Below are 15,413 nucleotides of genomic sequence, written 5' to 3' on the forward strand. Positions count from 1 at the left end.
CAACACTTCAGGCCATTTCGCTTTTGGCGGCTTGACATTATGCTAACACTGGGTACATGTAATCAACTATATAAACTAACATTAAATGGCCTCCTCAGCAATTTTGTATCCAGGTGTTGGATTGTGGAGCATGCATAACTAATGTTTCCAGATAAGCCGATTAATACTGTATATTAAATACAAGTTGTAAATTGGTATATATCTCAGTCTACTATGGAATCATTATCTGCTCCTCGCATGGACTGTGTGGAAAAAATGTTTGTTGCTTCTTGCAGACAACACTTTTAAGACATTTAATTAAGCCTCATTTATTGCGACTAGTGTGCTTTAATTAGTGCCTCCCTTATTTTGATTTACCTATCGGTGTTGATGTTGAAGCCTTGTTATCACAAAACGTGCAGTTATTAGTGTGCCTTAAGGACCGAAGTAGCCTACTGCAGTGCTCCCTAAGTTAAAATGTAACACATTTCTGCAGCGTTCCAGTACAAAGTTGGAAAAGTCCTCTGGCTGAATCCCTGCAGTTATTATATGTGTATGTATCTTTATATCATAATGGCCTACTTCCCAGCAGCAGCAGACTGCACATTTCCCTTTCCACTCAGCCACATGATCTGGATCAAGTCAGTCACGTGATCCTTCAGGATTCAGGAACCATGGGTCACAGCCACTATAACGTGCTCGGTCGGAATGGATTTATAACGCCCCTGCAGCTAATCTTCTCCGACTGCTAGCTCCTCCCCTCAGCTAGGGCCGCGTTCTATCCCCGCCCCATAGCCTCCCGGTATGCAATCACAATGTCCTCCTCCAAAGCTGGGGGCGTGGATATGTTGGTTACTTTCTGGTCACGGTAGTGATCACTCACTCATATGATGATGATGCCCAGCAGTCACATAGGAACTCACTGTGTAGTAGTGCAAAGTAGTCCAGACCACTTACCGATCAGCAGTGTATTGTGTGGGATGGGGCGGTGTCAACCCTTGTAGTATATACCACAACATGTGCCTGATACAGGCTGAGAGCAGCTAACCTCTGACACCCGCCCTAGCTGCCCGGCGTGGTGGCGGTAAGATAAGCAGTCCCCCCAGTGTGCCCTGCTATTGCACAGCAGCATGGAGTACTTGCTTCAGGTAAAGCTGGGCTGTCTGTTTGGGCTGCTTCTTCTCACCCTCTTTTTTGGCTTGGTGCCATCCAGAGTAAAATGTTTCCAAGCCACAGCTGGAAGAGGTAAGTTATTCTCTTATTCTCCCCCCAAACCTATGTTGTGCTTTCTACATTAGTGATGTCCGTTCATTTCAGCCGGTAATATTGCTGGTAGCTTCCCTCTTCATTGGCTTCATGTGACTCCTATACATTAGCTTCTTGTGAATAGAATAGTATTTCGGAATAGTCCTCTGCTATGTTCCGTGTAACATTGCTTCATTACTCTTTTGCACAAACAAGCCTCGTTTTTGGCAACTACTGATTTTAAGTGGGTCATATATGTATAATATATAGAATCTCAGCATTTGTTGTACTCAAACCTAAGTAAAGGCCCATACACACTAGGCGATTTTAAGCTGAAAGCAGGTCAGTTTTTTTCCCACCAACCTGCGATTTCTGTAATTTGTTTCAGCGGGTACTGGGGAGGTGTGTATGTACTGAGCGATTTTCAGCGATGCGTTTTTTTTTTTGTGTGTATGCTGTGTATACACGCTGGGTAAAAACAGTCAGTGGGTAAGTACCTTTTATAGCCGTATACGCATGGAACTCAGCCCTGGCATTTCGGCTGAGCCCCGTGTGTATCAACATGTAGGCTAAGTACATCCTGCCAGCCCCAGGAGCTGCGGCCAAGAGGGGTATTCAATGCTCCTGACGGCGAGCAGTGCTGATAGCTCACCATCAGAGTATTGAAATCCCTCCCCTTCACTCACCGTTTCCACCTCGCTGGTTCCCTTCGTCGAGGTGGAAATGGCGAGTGTGGCCAGTAAACCTGTAGGGCTTGCCACAAAATGCAGCAAACCTCACCGTTTAAGGGGATACACGTGCTCCTCTCATGGGCCCTTATTCTGGTTGGTGCGGCCGGAGCCGCATATGCGGCTCCGACCGTGCAGGCGAATCCCCGCCTTCCATACGAATCGCCACGGCCGTCCGTACGCGGACATGTGGCGGTCCGCATGAAAATGGCGGGGGATACGCCTCCACCATCTTGGAGCAGCCCCCTGCATTCGATGGTCGCCGACCATCGAAGGCAGGGCCGCACGCTCCACCAGATCCCGCACCCATAGACCTCACGGACACTTGTCCGTGTGAAAGCATGTATGGGGGCGGGCAGCTGACATCCGGCGATGTCAGATGCCCGCCCCCAACACATGCGTCACAGCCTCATTACCATGTGTACGCCCCGCGTTTGCATGGGAACGCCCATGAAACGCGGGGCGTATGCATAGGGAAATGAGGCTAAGTAGCCCCTCACGCCCCTATCCACCCCCTTTGCGGCGGTAAAAAAAAATGTGCGGCGATTTCGCCTGCACATGCGCAGAGTGCCCTCTGCACATGCGCAGAGCGAAAACATCGGCGGAACGGCCGCAAGCGGCCGTTACCGCTTAGATCAGAATAAGGGCCATGGCGAGGATTTCTCTGTAACATTGACTACGGCGAGGGGGTTTGATGGCAAGGATAGCTTTTTCTCACCAAAAACAAGCCGTTCAAGCCTTACAAACCCCCCTCGCCGCAGTATTGAATACAGCCCCAAATGTACAGTGTAGCAAGCATATTCTTGCCTGCACTGACTATTTGGCATGGTGATAGGGACACTGCGGAGCCGCGCATCGCTATCGCCCGCTGTGTACACATGGAGCTATTTAGGCAAACTTACTAATCGATTTTGAAGATGTAGTCAAAATCTTAGAAGGATCGCCCCATGTGTACACCCCTTAAACCCATAATATATTCTAAGTACATGATAAATGTTTGCAGTATGGGTGTGGATCATTTGGTCGACAAGCATTGGGTCGACATGACATTAGGCCGACACAAGCATTAGGTTGACATGGACTAGGTCGACATGGGTTTTTTCACTGGTATTTGACCCGACTGTCTACACAGTCGACATGGACACAGTTTGAAGTGCACCGCATCGCTCGCAAAGCTTCAGGCACACTATTTTATTCTCCCACCACGCCCTAGTGGATGGTAGGGTATGAAATACCGCCTGTCGGCTAAAAAAACAGTGAAAAGCCCCATGTCGACCTAGCCCATGTCAACCTAATGCTTGTGTCGACCTAGATCCATGTCGATCTGGAGGTTATGGCATATGAGTCTAGTGGCAGCTAACAAGGAATGGTTAGTGCAGGCATGCAATACTTCTATCTCAAAAGCTGCCCATACGCTTATACGATTTGAGCAATCTTCACCCAATTCCGACGCATCCCATGTGGATCGGAGCCGGAGATGGCAAGGGCTGCACTAAGGATTTGTCAGATCCCGCGTTGGTATTGCATATGATAGATTGTATGCTATAGGACTGCATACATACTCTCCGGCAGGAAGTTGGCAGGATATTGCATGCGAGGGAGACATGCAATACCTTGTAGTAATATATGGGGGACAATTGGCTGTTGTACTGGACTTAATAATCTAATGTCCATACAGATCTAGGGGCAAACTTACAAATAGTCTGTCTCTATTAAATCAAGCTTGGATCGCCTGCTTTTTCTTTTCTACGTTTCGTGTTTGACTGTCTAAAATCAAGTATTTACTAAAAGTTTTTATTTTACTTTTTGGGCATTTTAAAAACTAATGGCTAGGTGTGTTAGATCTATAAATCTGAGTTCAATTGATTTTTATTAAACATTGGATAGGAGAGTCAACTCAAAATTGACTTGGTACCCAATTCGGTACTTCCTCATCTTTGCGGCCACAGCTCACGTCAGTTACATTAGCCGCTTTCAGAATATCACCATTGTCCCCTCATGGGCTTGCCACGCTCTGGGCTCCGTGTCTCACCTCGTTCACTACGACGTTACTAAAGGTAATAGATGGTGGCGTGGACACAGTAGTGCAGTAAGTTCCGTAGCATTAGCTGTGGCCGCAAAGATGAGGACGTACCCCAAATTCTGTTTCCTACAGCCTTCCTATTTGCCAAAATATGTCACACTAAGCAATTTTTGTTTAAAATAGATCACTCAGAAGGGACAAAATTAGCAAAATCTTTTCAAATATTGTCTAGAGTGTGTATATGGGGCTTAATTCTGTATGGTCCCACAGTGTCCAATAACACATAAATGACCAAAAACTAGGTACAGTATATCAGAGCTTCACAAATATCTAGGAGCCAGGATGAAAGTGTAGGAGCCAGACATAACATTTTTATTGGTAAGCTGCTCAATCAGAGGTCTGTCATTCAGGTGCCAACAGGGAGGGGTAAATCTGGTTAGGAAAGAAAAACAGTTTGTATCCCTATTGCACACTGAATGAGAAATATACATATAATAATCAGACAATACAGAGATCTTGGTTGCATATATCTGCAGATATAGGGTTAAGCCCCCAGGCCGTACGTCAAGGCGTCTCTGTCACTGGGGGTCCCTAACACTGGGTATGGGTCTGGGGTGTGGGCCCCCAACATGCCGACACAGGCTGACTACTCCAGGGCAGCACACAAATGAAAATTAGTAAGTGTTAAATAAGAAGCACATAAGTGCTATGTAGGGAGGTGAAGGTGTGATTAAAATAATACATACAATAGGGAAAAAACATAAATGTTTTTTCCCTATTGTATGTATTATTTTAATCACACCTTCACCTCCCTACATAGCACTTATGTGCTTCTTATTTAACACTTACTAATTTTCATTTGTGTGCTGCCCTGGAGTAGTCAGCCTGTGTCGGCATGTTGGGGGCCCACACCCCAGACCCATACCCAGTGTTAGGGACCCCCAGTGACAGAGACGCCTTGACGTACGGCCTGGGGGCTTAACCCTATATCTGCAGATATATGCAACCAAGATCTCTGTATTGTCTGATTATTATATGTATATTTCTCATTCAGTGTGCAATAGGGATACAAACTGTTTTTCTTTCCTAGGAGCCAGACATAGTTAAAGTGCCTCTACACATATTAACCTATTAATCTAGTAATACAATTCTAGTTAGCCAAGGGATTGTTCTGCATATGAATCCTAATTGCATAATGTATGTCTCCCACTGCCCACATTATCTCCTTGGCTGAATATAATTGTATTAATACTTGCCAACATTACTGATTACTTAAAATTATTTTAAACAGTCACTCAAACAGTGACATACTCCGACTGTGCCAGTGTCACTCACTGACAGTGTAGCAGTGTGTCCTTGATGCCCGCCTTCTGTCAGTCACTCTCAGGTCAGTGGTTCTGTGATTCCACAGTAGATGGAAGAGGCAATGGCCTGGACGAATGCCGAGCCTGTTGTCTTTTAACGCCGGTGTTGGCAGATACTGGGCTGGAGTCAGACCGGTGGGCCACCTTGCAATTCTGGCAGGCAGGCATCCGGGCTGCTCCTGTGGCCTGGGCACAGTGCGTGTGCTGGGCGGGCTGCCTGCAGTGCTGTTGGGACCTCTCCTCGGTGCCGTAGTGGTAAACTGCGGCACGCCGTCACGCGGTTCAGGAGGAGGGCACATCACGATGACGAATTTCCTCCCAGCGCGTGCCATGGCGGAGTGTCAGCCCTCTGGAAATGGGCTGTACCACGGGAGGGCAGAAGTCATGTAGGTCAGATGAGGATGATCTGAAGCTGCCAGTGCAGTATTCACAGAACAGGTCACAAATTTTGGTCAAAGATATCTGGGTGTTGGGTGCCTTTTAAATGGAGTAAGAAATAAATATCTTTTAATGCCCTGCCATACACTGGTGCGCCCTATCTCAACTGCTGAATGATACATCATATGCTGTCCTTCTGCATAGGATGAGTCATATGCGATCTCATTCAGCCCCGCGCTGAGAAGATCGCGATGGACAAGCTGCATCCCGGTCACAACCTGTTCAACATCCTACCACCCGGAAGACTGTTCAGGTCTGTCCCCGCCAAAACGCCCAGATCCGCAAGAAGCTTCTTTCCGCTAGCCGTCCATCACCTGAACAATCCTATTAAAGCGAATGCAATTCCAATATCAACAGCCAAACAACCTACTTGGTGACCTATCCACCATAGTCGTAGCTAGAAATGGAATTCCAGTAATATCTTAGTATAATGTATGTAATCCCCCCCCTTACCCCTGTTTGATGCTGCACTGTAATCCACAAAAATGGTCTAGTGTGCGCAAGCATACATGGCCAATAAAGTTGATTCTATTCTATTCATGGCTACCGGCTGCAATGAATATGCAATCCAATTAATGGCAGCATGTAAGATCGTAGTAGTGGAAAATGTATGCAATATGGTCACTTCTCATCCGATACCTCATTCTGGGCGGGATGTTGTAACATCCGCGCCCATTATCGCCGGCTACCGCATTATTAGTAACGGCATATGCTATAACATATGCCGTTATTCATGCAAGGGACAGCTCTTGCGGTAAGAGCTGTCCCTTGCGATGCGGTGCCGGCGCTGGACTTCCGGGTCTGTGACCCGGGAGTCCATCTGCGCATGCGCAGACCCCGGCGCCGGCCGCAGGGCACGCTGGGAGGGATCCGTGACGGATCCCTCAAACAGCGCTGCGGTAAGAAGCCCATAGGCTTCTGCAGGGATTCGCCAGCTTTAGCTGGCGATTCCCTCCGCAGCGCTGACACTGCGGAGGCGCCATATAGCATATAGAGATGCGGTAGAAACCCCGAAAACGGGGTTTTTACCGCATTTCTGCTATATAGCATCCCGCCCTCTATGAGCTCGGAATCAGATGAAGTGTTCAAATCACACTAGTGGATGGAGGCCTTAAGGGAAGAAAAAGCACATGAGGAGAGAGGGCCCTGCTCGTGAGAGAGACAGGATTGAAGTCTTTCTTTCAGTCCAGAAGTGGCAGTGTCTGCATTATGCAGCACGATGGCATAGTGCAGTGGTTCAAAACTGTGTGCCGTGGCACACTGGGGTGCCTTGGGGGACTTGCATGGGTGCCCTGGGTTGATGGTCCAGGACCAATTCAAGTTATTTATGTCCAATATAATAGTCTAAATTATGGACAAACAGAAGTAATTTTTGTCCATTATCACATAACTGATCCTAAGGATGAGATATAAACACAATTTATTTAACTTAATATTTGTTGCCGCAAAACAATTTCTGATGCTTTGGGGTGCCATGATTCAAAATGTTTGGGAACCCCTGGCATAGTGGTTAGCATTACTACCTCATGGCACTGTGGTCATTCGTTCAGTTCCTTACAAAGGTTGTATGGAGTCTCTATGTTTTTCTCATGTTTGTATAGGTTTCCCACAGTCTAGAAACGTGCTGGTAGGTTAAATGACTACTCACAAAATAACCCTAGCGGTGTATGTGTTTCTATAAGGAAGGGAATACTAAGTGTAGTCTCGACTGGTGTGAATAACAAATATTCTCTGTAAAGCAATGCAGAATATCTGTGCATTATATAAGTCAGGGCTCGACAAAACCCAGGGGCCAGGTCACCATGGTGACCAGATTCTGCTTCCTGGCGACCAGATTTGCCAGGAAGCAGAACCCCCGGCCAGAGTGGTGGCTTGATAGCAGCGGGCAGTGCTGTTCACCACTCTCCCGGGTCCCGGCTGCCGGGAGATGGACAGGGAGCTGGCAGCAGCGTCTCTGTAAGCAGCAGGTCCCCATGGCTTGCTATCCTATCAGCACTTACAGCAGCCTTGGGTGCCCGTTTCAGACACGTAAAAAGATGGCGGCAGAGCAGTGCAGAACTCTCCCGGCTGCCGCTGTATCAGAGCAGGTCCGCGGCGCGCCTATTACACAAGCTAATCGGGAGCTGTGCTTGAGCTTTGAAATATGCGCGCTGCTGACCTGCTCTGATACAGCGGCAGCCGGGAGAGTTCTGCACCACTCTGCTGTGCTGCCGCCGTGCTGGCTGTTATACTGAACATAAACCTACTGTGGCGCCATCTTTTTACGTGTCTGAAACGGGCACCCAAGGCTGCTGTAAGTGCTGATAGGATAGCCAGCCACGGGGACCCGCTGCTTACAGAGACGCTGCTGCCAGCTCCCTGCCTCTCCCTGTCCATCTCCCGTGTTTTACCGGGCTGCCACTCTGCTGACTGTTGTACTGAACATTATAACCCACCACGGGGACCCGCTGCTTATGCAGGGACTCCAGAGAACAGAGCTTTTTTTTCTCAGTCTGCCCCTGCCTGGCATCAAGCCACAAACCCATAGCAATGAGCATGTAGGTAAGCAGCACTGTGGCATAATATGCCATGGGCATTATATAGTTACATAGTTACATAGTAGGTAAGGCTGAAAAAAGACTTGCGTCCATCTAGTTTAACCTGGTATAGATATCCATTGCTGATTTGGTAGGTTCTGGTATTTTACAGACAAATTATATTTCTTATTTGTACCCATGGATGTTTTTCTCCAGTAAATGTTTGTCCAACTTTGCCTTGAACGCATTTAATGAGCCAGCCGTTACCACCTCTCTGGGAAGAGAGTTCCAGAGTTTGACTGTTCTGACCGTAAAGAAATTCTTTCTACTAGCTGAATGAAATCTTTTTTCTTCTAATCTATACTCATGCCCTCGCGTCCTAGATTCCTTTCTAGTAGAAAAGAGGGTACGTGACAGTTCCTTATATTGGCCCTTGATATACTTGTACATGTTGAGCATGTCCCCCCTTAAACGTCTCTTTTCTAATGTAAATAGTCCCAAATTGCTTAATCTCTCCCCGTAGCTTAAATTCTCCATTCCCCTAATAAGCTTTGTTGCTCGCCTTTGGACTTTTTCTAATTCTATGATGTCCTTTTTATAGTGTGGGGCCCAGAACTGTACTCCGTACTCCAGGTGAGGTCTCACCAATGCTTTATATAGTGGCATAATTACCCTTGAGTCCCTAGTTTCCATTCCCCTCTTAATACATGCCAGAATTTTGTTGGCCTTTTTTGTAGCTACATTACAATGGGCACTACATCCTAGTTTGCTGTCTATTTGGACTCCAAGATCCTTTTCAAGTATGGAATTACCCAGTTCCTCTCCGCTAAGGTTGTAACTTGCACACTGGTTGTGTCTCCCAAGGTGCATAACCTTACATTTATCTACATTGAACCTCATCTTCCATTTTTTTGCCCACTCATCTAGAATTGCAAGATCATTTTGAAGCATGGTGACATCTTCTGATGATTTGATGACTTTGCTAAGTTTTGTATCGTCCGCAAAGATGGATACATTGCTGAGTAACCCTATCCCAATATCGTTAATAAAAATGTTAAACAAAATGGGCCCCAAAACCGAACCCTGGGGCACTCCACTTAGTACCGGTATCATATCTGATACGGCACCATTCACAACCACTCTTTGTTCTCTATTACATAGCCAATTCCCTACCCATCTGCAGATATTTTCCCCCAATCCTAGGTTCTCCATTTTATTAATCAATCTCTTGTGTGGGACAGTATCAAATGCTTTAGCGAAATCTAGGAAAATCACATCTACAGCATTTCCATTATCGAGGTTTTTACTAACCTCTTCATAGAACCCTAGTAGATTAGTTTGGCATGAACGATTTTTCACGAACCCATGTTGGTTAGCACTGAGTAGACTGTGATGATCTAAATATTTCTGGATACCATCCCTTAAAAATCCTTCAAATAGTTTACCCACAATTGATGTTAAACTAACGGGTCTGTAATTAGCGGGATCTTCCTTTTTTCCTTTTTTGAATATTGGCACTACCTCTGCTATTCTCCAATCTTTTGGTACTACACCTGACGATAGTGACTTGCTAAAGATATAATGTAGGGGGGTAGCTAATTCATCCCTTAATTCCATTAATACCCTTGGATGAATCCCATCTGGCCCTGGTGATTTATTTGTTTTGAGTTTGCTTAGCCTCAGTATTATTTCCTTCGGCGTGAAATCCACAATGAGATCTGGCTTATTTGTCCCGTTTGTGGTAAATGCTTGTTCCACAGTCTGCTCTCCCTTAGTAAATACTGATGAGAAGAACTCATTTAACAGTTTTGCTTTTCCCTTGTCCTCAGTAACACTTTTTCCACTAGTATCAATTAGTGGGCCTATGTTTTCCTTAATTAAACGTTTACTATTTATGTATTTAAAAAACTTCTTTGGGTTGGTTTTGCTTTCAGTGGCTATGCACTCTTCATATAATATTTTAGCTGCTTTGATTACCCCTTTACAAGTTTTGTTTGATTCTTTGTATTTTGCGAACGCCTCCTTATTCAAGTTATTTTTATAGAATTTAAAGGCTCTGGTTTTATTGTTGATAGCTGACCTTACTTCTTTGTTCAACCATGGTGGCTTTTTTTTGTTGAATTTACCTTTAGTTACTTTAGGAATGTATTCAATAGTTAGTGAATCAAGCACCTTTTTTAGAGTATCCCACATTTCCTCTGCATTTTTTCCCTCCATAACCGTTTTCCACCCAATTCCTGTTAGGGCTTCCCTGAATAATTCAAAGTTCGCTTTTCTGAAGTTTAGTATTTTTGCAGATCCTTTTTGATGTAATTTACTGAAGTTGATTTCCAGTGAAACCATATTGTGGCGTGTGGTAATATATGCAATGGGCATTACGGTGTGTGGGGTATATGTAATGGGCATTATTGTGTGTGGTACAGTATGCACAAGGTTTTTCAGTGTGTGGCGTAATGGGCATTGTGGCATGTGGGTGTGTGACATGTGTAATGGGCATAATGGTGTTACTTTTTGGCGCACACTGTCACTATTTTTTTTCTGGCTCCTACATTTTCATCCTGGCTCCTAGATTTTAAAAAAATGTGTCAAGCCCTGATATAAGTAACTGTTCAGTAACCTCTTCTGTTCCTTTTCAGAGAGCCATCAAATGTGGCTGAGTTTTACCAGCTGCATAGCAGGGGGAGTGTTCCTGGCTGCCTGTCTGTTGGATATTCTTCCTGACTTCTTAAGTGACATGAATGAAACAATGCAGAAACTACAAATAACAGTATGTTACCTTGAGTACATTGTATGTATGGACATGGAGCAGTACTATGCAGTTGTGTCTAGGTTTTTTTTTAACCTGATGTTGGTTACATTTTTGCAATAAAAAAATGCAACATTATTGTTAATGTTCTCATGTAGATTTCTAAGCACTTTGGTGCCAATTGCAAAGTTGTGTGCAAATGAAAGAACCTGCAGACATCACACTAAAGGTGCAAACACACTAGAAAGATGCTAAGATTTCCCTTGAACTCCCCGTCAGTCCTGGGAAAAAGATTTTGTGCAAAGACTACACTTTGACAAAGATTTATCTTAAGATTTCAGAAAAATTCAAACCCTTTCGGTGGTGGTCACCGTTGCCGCTCCCCCCCCCCCGCACACACACACACGTCATCGTGTGTGTGCCCCCTCCGAAGTCTGAACACCCGAGTGTGTCCAAACTCAACCTGAGCACGTGAAGGCAGCCGAACGCGTCCGAACTCCCAAATACCCGACTGCTCAAATGTGACCGCACTCTACCGAGCATGCAAAGGCACCCAAACACTCGAGCACATGCACACACCTAAATCCCTGAGCACACCAACTTCCATATACCCGAACGTGTCCGAATATCTGTGCATTCCAACAAACCCAAATCCATAAACACGCCTCACCTTCCCCCGAGAGCGTGAACACAACTGAATCCTTGAGCACCCCGAAACACCTGATCATGGCCATCTGCACCCGAATGCCAGAGTGCACAAACACAAATGCTCAACTATGCCCAAGTACCCGAATATGCAAGCATCTGAACGCAGCCGGATGTGACTGAGTGCCCCAAATACCCGAACACACCTTTTTTAAGAATGTTTAGGACCGACTTCTGCATGAGAATGGGTGGGGGTTTAAGCTTTACGTTTCTGCATGGGAATGGAAAGAGGAGAATTTTTATTAAAGAAATAAAACCTTTCCCATTTTTGTGAATCCATCAGTGCATACTTCTCTGTGCAGGGTTAACTGTTTCATCCTTCAAAATGTCGCCATGTCTGCTTAATGATGATGTAAAGTGATTGAAATGTTAGTTTAAGAAATTCATATCATTGTATCTTTTATTTGTTTTAGACAGATTTTCCTCTACCAGAATTCGTCCTGGGGATTGGGGTCCTCCTTGTCCTCATTGTAGAGCGTATTGTCCTGGAATGCAGTCAAGGGATGTCTGAAGAGACCACTCCACTGTTGCCTGGCAGTGCCAATTCTCCAGCTGTTCAGGGGCATTCACCCGGGCACTCGCACAATAGCCTAGGTCATGATGTAGAACGCTCAAGGCGCCATTTTCACGTGGACTTCAATGCTCACTCTTCATTTCGCTGCTTCATCCTCATGATGTCACTCTCCCTGCATTCAGTGTTTGAAGGGATTGCCATTGGACTACAGAATGAGCAATCCAAGGTGCTACAGTTAGCTGTTGCTATTCTCATCCATAAGAGCATCATTGCTGTGAGCCTGTCCTTGCTGTTAATGCAGAGCAATGTGCGGGCACGATGGTTTGTGCTTTCTATAGTCACGTTTGCACTTATGTCGCCCCTTGGAATTGGCATAGGAATTGGGGTGATTCAGACAGAAACCAGTGGGAGCAGCTTGGTACAGTGTATACTGGAAGGATTGGCTGCTGGGACATTTATTTACATAACTTTTCTAGAGATCTTGCCACACGAGCTGAACTCTAACAAATGGCGTCTGCCTAAAGTCATTTTCATCTTGCTCGGCTTTTCTGCAATGGCAGGATTGAGATTTTTAGGTTGATTTTTTTTTTTTTTTTTTTTCATACCTGTGTTAAACTGAGACTCTGAGGAAGGTAACATCAATATTTTATTTTATAATTTTAAAATGGTATAATTGCTGTAGCTCCTGTGCTGTGTAATGTATTTCAAACTTCCACGTAAATCAATCTGAGGAACATGATCCACACGGGATCTATTATGTAAATATTTTCATATGTTGCAATCAGTAACACTAATTCTGGATTATTTTTATACCTGCTCATTTTTAAGTCCCGTCAAGGGAAAATAGTATCCCGATTGTATATTTTCTGCCTCACGGAATCAATCTTGCACTTCCAGAGATAACTGCTATAATAGTAACTAATAAAATGGAATTTAATTCTCTTCTATTGTTGCTAGTAAGCTCAACAGCTGGAGGGCCAAAGGCCCCATATGATGGTCTACATTGAAGTTAAAGGTTATGCATCCAATTTTGAAGTCTAGCCCTGCTAAAAAAAACTGCTCTTTTACAAGTTGGCTCCATTCCCAAATGTGGGTCCTAGCCTCTATGTAGTTTTTTACATACAATGAAATTGATACACTTCGAATATGTGTGCTAATCTGGTTGCTTAAAGAGAAAGGAGAAATGGATTCGTGTTACGTTCTGCAAAAATTTATATTAAGTAGCCTTACGCTATCCTCAATGTGTAACATTGGTGAGAACAGAACCTCATCTTATGAAAAATGGTCAGATTCCCAAGCATAATTGCTTAAAGGAGATTACACCAAAAATCAGTTTTAGGATTGACAGAAGAACCTTGTTTGTTTCAAACTTTGCACCTCTTATAATAGCAACAGAGTCTAGCGGCCGTGGGGGTTTCTGGCCAAACTCAGATTGTTTTTTAAAGGGGCAATCATTTTCAAGGCATGGTTTTGCCTTCTAAATAAACGCCCCTTCAAGAATATTTGAGTTTGGACAGCAATGGCCGTTGAACTTTGTTTCTATTACATCCGGTCTGTTGTGTCTTTTTATTTCTCATTGTTAACCCACACTGAAATATGTAAACTACATTACCTGATGTTTATTTACAGATTAAGGTGGGAAAAATATTCAATATTCTTTCTGATATCCCTTTCACACGATCAAGTCCTGCACCTACATCTGCTGGTCATACACAAGCTGATTGACATGTAGTGTGAGTGGGAACTGCCCGTTTCATGGGAGTGCAAAGAAAAATGCTGGATGTGCGGAAAGTGACAGGGAAAATATAGGCATGGCAAAGCCTGTCAGGGGGGGGTTTGTGATGTCGGCAGCAGCCTGGATGTGCCTGTTTTTCATTGCAGTGCTGAATAAGTCCTGGGCTACTCGGCCCCTGCTATGACTTGTGGTCCGGAACCTGTTTGAAGGATTTCATACATATTCGCACATGTGGGTACTTGTGTATTATCACAGCTCCCACGATTTCCATCTTATGGGATCTTATACAATTTAAAATTGTATACCATTGTATATGGCATACGATGAGATTTTAAATTGTATAAGCACCCTAATGGGTGCTTACAATGTTAAATGCACCCCCACTATCAACGCCAACCCGAAGCGTGGCGAGCGGCGCTACGCGTCCTCCGACCTTTTCATACCCCCACTATCCATGTCGGCGTGGAGTTGATTTTATATAGTGTGGCGAGAGCAGCGAGACACCGAGCCCGAAGCGTGGCGAGTGCACGCGTAATACTTTACATGTATTACGCGTCCCCTCGCGGGGCTCGCCACGCTTCGGGCTCGCTGCGCTCGCCACACTATATAAAATCAACTCCACGCCGACATGGATAGTGGGGGTATGAAAAGGTCGGAGGACGCGTACCGCCGCCCCTCGCGGGCTCGATGCGCTCTCCACGCTTCGGGTTGGCGTTGATAGTGGGGGTGCATTTAACATTGTAAGCACCCATTAGGCTGCTTATACAATTAAAAATCTTATAGGGGGGCCAATTGACCTTGAAAGCACCCATTAGTGTGCTTATACAATTTTAAATTGTATAAGATCGGGTCCCATCGCAGCACATCTCATCTCATTGCATACCATCTTAAAGGTGCCCACAGACGCTACAATTGTACTGTGCTATGCGTTTTTGACTGTACAATGGTTCTATACAATTTTTCTTCCAGCTTGCTATGAGATGTGCACTTGGATGCATGCGATGCGATGTGATGAGCCCATGTTTGTAATGTTAAATTTCAGATGTAGTCTAAAAAGTACGTGCAGCACGTACTTTTTAGACATACAATATCGGGCTCCAGGGAACATAAACACCATCCAATAATTGTACATAAGATGCAATTTGTGCTTAAAAAGTACAAAACGCATTCGATAATTGATGTGTCTGTGGGCACCTTATGGTATGCAATGAGATGGGAGCAGTGATCGTACACAAGTACCCAGATGTGCACCCATACACATCCATTTGCACAGTGAGCACATTCATTCACATGGTAGGATTTCAATGGGGGCTGCGGCTTAATGGATTGTGGCTGCTGCGAATTCATGGCCACGTGATCCGGTCTAAATTCGGCTGCTCATCCCGGGCCCATGACACTACTTCCAACTAGGGTCATGCAG

At 45.0% G+C, this 15,413-nt stretch overlaps 1 protein-coding gene across 1 annotated transcript; it reads left to right on the plus strand.

Annotated features, from left to right (window-relative positions):
* The first annotated feature begins 672 nt into the window (after nucleotides 1-672).
* Nucleotides 673-13,200, plus strand: LOC146075145 (zinc transporter ZIP1-like). Its single transcript, XM_083184092.1, has 3 exons — nucleotides 673-1,224; nucleotides 10,930-11,060; nucleotides 12,158-13,200. Exons 1-3 carry the CDS (start codon nucleotides 1,110-1,112, stop codon nucleotides 12,836-12,838), a joined length of 927 nt encoding a protein of 308 aa, XP_083040218.1. The 5' UTR covers nucleotides 673-1,109; the 3' UTR covers nucleotides 12,839-13,200.
* The last annotated feature ends 2,213 nt before the right edge of the window (nucleotides 13,201-15,413 follow it).

Source organism: Crinia signifera, chromosome 4 (assembly GCF_055691185.1).
Source record: "Crinia signifera chromosome 4, ASM5569118v1, whole genome shotgun sequence".
NCBI lineage: Eukaryota > Metazoa > Chordata > Amphibia > Anura > Myobatrachidae > Crinia > Crinia signifera.